Consider the following 8,033-nt stretch of genomic DNA (forward strand, 5'->3'; position numbering starts at 1 on the left):
GCAAGTGATGACGAAATTGCCAAACCGAGGCAGCCGGGCAAAAATTTTGTGTGTACCTGACGAACCTACCACTTCACCTGCTCTAACTCCCTGCACTTAGCTAGAACCCTTCGAACCCTTAGAACCCTCAGCGGATGGAGCCGGCTCTGTGCTTCTTGAATTTGTGGTTTTGACGACTGGCGAGTTGAGTTCTTTGCCGGACAAAGCTATATTTCTTTCTTTTGCTGTTCGCTAGTGGGCCTTCCTGTATATCTGTAGACCTGACGGTTGAAAGCAATATGTCTGCAACTACGCTTGGATGACTAGAGAATACAGTATCACTAAGGACATCATCAGCTGTTGAGATGATCAGGTGATCGTCAATTCAGTCTTTATGAATATACTGCAAATCTAAATATATTGCAGAATACTGGCATTTATGTGCTTAATCACTGGATTGCATACAGTATGTATAACAGTTTTCGTGATTTCATACAAATCTGAATGATTGGGCCCGTGTCTGACCAGCTTCACCTCGACTAATTCAGCGTTCCCCCCACAATTTCACTCTTGTCAGGATGGAAAAACCTTTGAAGCCTCAGCTCCTCAAGGCAGAGTAAGACAGGTTTCGCTACCGCTTTAACACAATAAGTGAAATCCTGCCACACCACGCTGGAATGATTCATTGTTGTTGGACATCTGCGATTAAAATAAATAAATAAATAAAAAATATCTGAATGATATTGGGTGGCTTTGATCAGGAGGAAGCTGTATCATGACTACAGTATATGATTACATATGCTATTCTCGCAAATACATGTAGTCAGGATACAGTAACACACACACACACACAAACATAGACACAACAGTGTCGGGTGGAGCCACTTTGTCTAGCTGGAACACTCAGCTTGGCACACACACACCCACACACACACACACACACACACACACATCTATTACCATCAGAATGGAAAGAGTGGCAGCCATGGCGAGGTTAACATTAGATACAGTGTTCAGTGTGACACATTATGTCTTGGGGAAACACATGCACGCACACACACACACACACACATACACACTCCAGTCTGTCATTAATCCTGCCTAATCAAGCAGAGACCCCCTGATGGTCATGGAGCTGGAAGGAGGAGGAGTGATGAGGAGGAAAAAAGGAGGAGAGAGGAGAAGGGAGAGTGTAGAAGAAAAGAGGAGAAGGGCGGGGGTGGGGGGTGGGGGGTAAGGAGGAGGGAGGAGAGGGTTAGGACGGAGCAGAGGGTGGTTCAGAGTTGTACCAGCTGGTCTGGCAGCCCCCTAACAGTGACACAGTGACTCGCATGGCCATCTGTCCAGCCACACACACACACACGCACACACACACACACACACACACACACACACACACAGATTGAATCAAGGCAGGTAGCACATGGACAGCTGAGGGGGGAGAAAGAGAGTGGAGGTACAAGGAGAGCGGTGCCATCACTTCAGACAGGAGGAGAGGTGGAGGCTCCGCTCGCTTTCGTCTCATCACTTAAAACAGCTTGGGAACAAAAAAAAAAAAAATCAGCCGTTGCCGTCGGTGACACAGGCAGGTTGAGAGAAAGCAGTGGGATGACACTTCAGCCGTTATGATGAGTGGTTTTGGGTGGCAATCTTTCTTATGATAATTCAGATTCGCTGCAACTCTCCTGCGACATTATCTGTGATGTCCCACGATGCTGCTTTTGAATCATTCTCCTCCACGCCTGGCAACAGCATGACTTTGGAGGCTGCATCTTATAAACTACTTGGCCACATGCCATTGGTCAGTGTTATCGCTCACAAATAAGGTGACATTAAAGAGGTAGTTCACCCATTTAGAAAAATTGGATTTTAATAATTATATTAATCATAATGTCATTCCCGCTTTAGCTGTTCTGTAGTGGTGCTATCTTCCTCTCATTGTTACTGAGTGCTGGATACTGGCTGGATGCTCCACATGCTAACTGTTAGCCTCCTGCCATTGAGATGGACTTCCCCCCAGCTAACACTCTGAAAAATAACCACCTTAATCCACTCAAATTGTTACAAAATCAAAGTTTGAGCTGGATGATGCTCATGCTCTCTCAATATAAGGTTCCAGTTGGACTGCAGAAGCAAAACAAGGAGAATTAATCAAAGGATAAGCATCAGGGATACGATGGATACGTTACAGCATGGCCAACTTTCTATTTGTGTCTTTTTCAATCTTTCATTCTTTCTCTGACTCTCCACCTCCGTCTATAGAACAGAACAGCAGCCACTCTAAAACAAGGCCTGTTTAGCAGAGAGAAACCTCAGTCAGATTCTCACACACACACACACACACATACACACGGTAGCCCTGACCAATTAATAATGAATAAAGCCTCTGGCAAATTGAATTTTTAATTTCTCATTTTATACTCGCCCACATTTTGTTTTTGCCTTTCCTTTACTCATATAATTTGTGATTCAATTTATTGCGCATGTTCAGCTTTAATCTAATAATCCTTACAGTGGCGTAATAAAATTAAAGTACTTGTGGCATTGCAAATCGTATATTATACGTTGTGGTTTTATGTCCCGCTCTCATAGCTGTTGCAGTTACTGTCGAGTTAAAAAAAAAAAAAAAAAAAAAACTGGCAGCCTGTTTACATGCGTGGCCATGTCTCGAGACGGTGCATATCTAATGAGGGTGTCGCTTTCCACAATAGTATTTCACCTCCAGTGGGGGGGATAAATTGCAGAGCTGCGGTGGTCTTGCCGTGATTTAGAGCTGCGTTGGAATAATAATCTGTTCGTTTTGGCAATAAGAATGAAAGAAATCAGACTCGGAGATCACTGAGCCTGAATTGGCCTGCCCTTATTTGCTTTCACTGGTGTGACATAATGAAGTGAGATTAGTGAGCTTCATTATACATTTGAAATGAAGTCGTTGAAAGTCCCTGAAGTCCTTGTGTGTGTGTGTGTGTGTGTGTGTGTGTGTGTGTGTGTGTGTGTGTTTGTTATTTAGCTTTTAGTTCTTGTTCTCTCATTCATTCATTTTCTCTCTCACACGCATTGCTGATCATGTCTTATTGTTATTAGTTGTCTGTACCGTTTTCCCCATGCTTCCCATTCAGGCATCCCATTCAACATGTGTGCATAACTATTAACAACTCAGTTAACGCCAAAAAAAAAAAAAAAAAAAAAAGTACAAAAATAGCCAATGAAGTCATCAGTTCTTGGTGAAGAACTCTTTTCAAATGTTTATTCACTTATAATTATTTTTTTTATATGAGGAACCATTCGCTAGATATAGTGGTTCTGTTGCTGTTGATGATTGTTCAGGGAACCACACATTGTTTTGAGGAACCATCTCAACATGTGTATTCTCCTATTTTCCTGCTGTATCTTATTACTGTTCTGTGATGGTGCAAACCAATTTCTCCATCAAGGTCATTAAAGTTTCATTTTTTTATTTGCCTGTTGATTTGCCTCCAGTCACTTTTGTGCAGATCACCTCAGTGCTGCTGGCGCACCAGATAAACGTTTCTGACACCGTTGCCCTGTCTGTCTCACTAGGTGTTTCTCCAGGTCCGACCACCTGGCCCTGCACATGAAGAGGCACATCTGAGGCAAAACGAGGGAGGAAGAAGGACGAGAGAGGAGGAGGAGGAGGAGGAAAAGGAGACGGAGGAGAGACAGGAGGAGAGAGGGGATGGGGAGTCGAGCTACCAGCCACCCGCTTCAGTTCGCCCTATCCAGACACCCACGCACGCCCCACACACACACACACACACACACACACATACACACACACATACACACACACACACACACACACCATCGCCTGGAGGGCAACGCGTCCGCCTGAGAAAACCAACGTCACCAGACTCAGACGGATGGACGTTCAATCATGGAGTAAAAAAGCGAGAAGGAGCTAGAAGTTGTTTTTCTTTGAAATCATGCATCCACTCACATGCAATAGCAACCGCTTTACATGCCCTTCTTTTATTGCATCATCCCGGTGAGCCCCAGCCGCTTCCATTCGGCTCGGGGGTTTGGACACTGCCACGCCAATAACCTACTCTAACAAGCATTACACGACCTTTTCCTTTTTTTCTCTGTATTCAGTGTGTTTTTTACCGTGCACCCGACCGGGGGAAGGGGATAGCCCCGTCGGACAGACCTGCTCAACTTCACATATCCAAATATTTCAGATTTAGTGCTTTAAAGACATAAGGACCGGCTTTTTCTTTTACTTTTTTTTTTTTGGCTGACACGGAACATAAACCATCACCTGCTGCACTTAAAAGTCAGTTTCTACAGGAACAAAACAACAATGCCAAATGTGCAGGAGAGAGACTGCAAGAATGACTTCCAACATGGCCGACACTGAAAACCCCCAGGGCTCCGACCGCCGCGGGGTCTCGGTCACAGGGTGGCGCTGCAGCTCTCAGGCTCTCCTCCAGTGGGTGATTGTATCTCTCACCTTCACTAAACATGCCTGCCACCTCCACAGGCGATCTGACAGAAATGCGCAGCGACACTTTCTTGCCTTTGTTTTCTATTTTAAAGGAGAAAAAAAAACAAAAAAAAGAGACGATGATTCCTATTATTGTTGTTGTTACGGAGAACGATGCTTTCTGTTTGTTCTTTCTCTCTCTTCGGAGGAAATGTCTTAAAACTCGCCGAGCTGGACCGCGATCGGAGCGAAAAGAGCGAAAAAAGATCCGTTTTGACTTGCAATGAGACGGAATGTGTGGGATGGAAAGGGAAGCGTTGCTGGTCTCTCAATCCCCCCGTGCGCACAGGCTTTGCTCTGCCATTGCAATCTGTGGGCAACCAATGGATGAGGAAAAAAAAAAATTGGAATCACACAGAACTATGAAAAAAGGGATTTGTATTTTTGGCCTAAAGTGAAAGCGGAAAGAAAGGCCTTCTGTTTTTCATTCGGCTCTTTCTGCCCCGCGATCCATTCCAGCAGAGAAACAAAACCCTGGCGTGACCCTCCATGCCCCTTCCGAAAGCCAGCCAAGGAGGCAGAGGGCTCTCTGAAAACTGGAAACCTGTTGTTTTTTTGGCTTTGTGTTGATTCTGGAAGTCATCTTCGAGCGCTATCGCAGACTCTGAGATCTCGCCTTCCTGGTTGGCGGGGGGGGAGGGAGACGAAAGAGTTGTTTGGCTGTTCCTCTGGGACGACAGTAAAGACACCAACCCGCCTCTGTGCGCTGGTGCAGAATGGACACGGTCACATCAGCCTGGTCAAACTTGCCTGTTTTCGTATCCATTGTCCGCACTGACTTTTTTTCAATGTTATCTGTGCTTTTTATTCTACAGATGAAAAAAAAATGCAGAAAAAAAGAATACAAAGGAAAAAAATGTCATAAAAAGACTCAAAAAAAGAAAAAAAAAATACACAAAAAACAATTGTCTCGCTTTACACATTGCATACTGAACAGGCACACATACGCCATGAACATGCAGCACACGCTCGTGCACGCACACACACACATGCACACACACATACACACACACACACAAGGCAGTTTCATTGCTCATGGTTCCTCTTTTGAGATAAGACTAAAAAGATTTAGGAAAATAATTATCAAAGTAATGAACAGAGTTGGAAAACAAAACACTGCATGACAGGCTTTATCACACACACACACACACGCACACATGCAGGCATACACACACACACAGACACACACACTTTCTGGAATTATATGTTCTGCTCCCAAATCTTTTTTCACAGTAGGAATTTAGCAACTGTTGTTTAGTAGAAGACTATCTTAGCGCTCAGCTGGAGGTAACAAACTAACAAAATCCTTTGAAGTGAAAAATGAGCTTGTTCCCAGTTCAATCACCCACATATCCAACATGAGACCCGTTTTCCTTGCTGGATGGCTACAATCAACTGCAGGAAAAAAAAAAAAAAAAAAAAAAAAAAAAATCAACAGTAAAACCTTGCCTTGCTACCAGGGCATCACCAACAGCACCACCACCACTGCTCCATCCAAGCACCACCATCTATATCCCCCCTAGCACTCCTGAACAGGCGTAGAGTCACTGCTAGTGATTGGTGAGGCTGGGTGAGACCAGAGGGTACAGGGTTCCTGAAGCTGGCAGGGGGGGGGGGTTTTCGATTCCAGCATGTTCCAGTATGTGCAGTCAACATGCCAGTCAGCCATGCCAGCTTTCATTAGGTGAACGCAAAGCATTCCCCTTCAGGGGGGGTTTTATGGTGCAGCTCAGAACAATCAATACCAAAAACCTCCAGCATGGAACTGCCCATTAGCCACGGGCAGGGTCTCCTTGGTCAGCAAAGACTGGTGGGAGACCGCCTCCATATAAGGCCTATGTATCCAGCGGCAGCTTTCTCTCTACAAACACAAACTCTCTCTCTCTCTCTCTGCTAAATGCAATGTAAAACAACCCGAGTTAAAGATGAATCCAGTGTTTCGCTTTTTGAGTTGAGTTTGTTCTTCGTTGGTTCCCTTTTCTTTCCCAATCGCTATAATGATGGTTATTTTTCTTCTGCTTGGATGATGCAACATCATGCTGAACTTTTCAGAAATGCAAAGGGGAAGTACCCGTAGAATGAGCCCTCCTATACAGGACGTACAATCATAGAGGACGGGGACTGTAGCACTTTTGTGAGGTTTTTGATGGCGCGCATGTGTGTGTATGTGTGTGTACGTGTGTGTGTGAATGTGTGTGTGTGTGTGTGTGTGTGTGTGTGTGTGTGTGTCCCCATAAGGCACATTATGAGGGAAGCAGTGATTTAGCGAAGTGGTAATAACTGTTTTTCGACTGCTGGCCATGTGTGCAACCATGTGGGAGAAAGTACTGTAAGATGGTTGATCCATTTGCTGTTAGAGTGAGTTTATAATCTAAGCAGTGGCTGACAATGTTTTCGCTTTCATTTGGACTCCTCCTTTACATCTCCTTTACAACACTCCGCTCATTTGGGGCAGTCATGAAGCTCAGTGACATGTCAAATTAAAGAGGCACTTCACAGCCCCGGTTGTTCCTATTTTAACATATAAAGGTGAAGGAAAACACACAATTCTTTGGCTCAAATTCATGTCATGTCAGACGAGTCTCTGCCACATGGTTACTACAGAGCACTCTAAAAAGAAATGTGTCACCCGTGATGCAATATCACATATTTTAAAGGGATGGTTCACCCATTTTGAAAAAAAAGTGATATTATTATTACCACTCTAGCTGTTATGTAGGACTTAGTGCTGGATACTGGCTGGATGCTCCAAATGCTAACTGTTAGCCTCCTGCCATTGAGATGGACTTCCCCCCAGCTAACATTCTTAAAAATAACCACAGTTGATATTTTTTCTGCTAATTCCTATTCTGCTGATTCATTATCAAACTCAAACTTTATTTATTTAACAGCTAAGGATTTAAGGAAATAATATCACAAATTTCAAAATGGATGAACTAGTCCTTTAAAAACAATTTAACTGTGTTAGCATGTTTTGTTTTTCACATAATCTGTACTGACAAGTAATACACTTGTCGCAAGCTGGGCAAATAAATTCATTGAAAAGGACACATCTTTTTTTAGAGTGTAAACTTAAAAATGTACCGTTAAATGAATGCCCTGGCTAGCAGTGCAATTAATATAACCCATATTTTCTCTCCTCTTCGATTTAAATCCCTCTTGACAAAGTCTGATAGATCTCAAACTCACTTCAAATGGAAATTCACATTTAATTCCCAGGGCATTGCTCTCTCCGCCTGTTAAAAGGAGTTTCGCTGCCATGGCGTTGCTCTGGGTCCCCTGTAGTCTCTCAGGCCCTGCCAGGCCAGCTAGCTGGTGTCCCACAGCTCTGATTAGCATTCGCACTCTAGGGTCCTCTTTGGGGCTCCAGACTCTCCAGTTGCAGCTCTACTAATGAGATAGCTATGGGTCACAGGGAAACCGAGCGGTCTGGAGTAAAAAAAAAACAACAGGGACCTTGAGCCACACTGGTTCCAATGGTCCTCACCCGATGGGCAAATCTGTTGTAGAACAAACAGAAGATCCCGTTTACACAGAGACACGCCAGAAG

At 44.2% G+C, this 8,033-nt stretch overlaps 1 protein-coding gene across 1 annotated transcript in view; it reads left to right on the forward strand.

Moving 5' to 3' along the window:
• Positions 1-5,940, forward strand: part of klf7b (Kruppel like factor 7b) — a 71,682-nt gene extending 65,742 nt beyond the window's left edge. Inside the window, exon 4 of the mRNA XM_030081187.1 lies at positions 3,541-5,940. Coding sequence (XP_029937047.1) covers positions 3,541-3,592 — 52 coding nt within the window. The 3' untranslated portion in view covers positions 3,593-5,940. The remainder of the gene's footprint in view (positions 1-3,540) is intronic.
• The last annotated feature ends 2,093 nt before the right edge of the window (positions 5,941-8,033 follow it).

This window comes from Myripristis murdjan, chromosome 21 (genome assembly GCF_902150065.1).
Source record: "Myripristis murdjan chromosome 21, fMyrMur1.1, whole genome shotgun sequence".
Taxonomy (NCBI): Eukaryota; Metazoa; Chordata; class Actinopteri; order Holocentriformes; family Holocentridae; genus Myripristis; species Myripristis murdjan.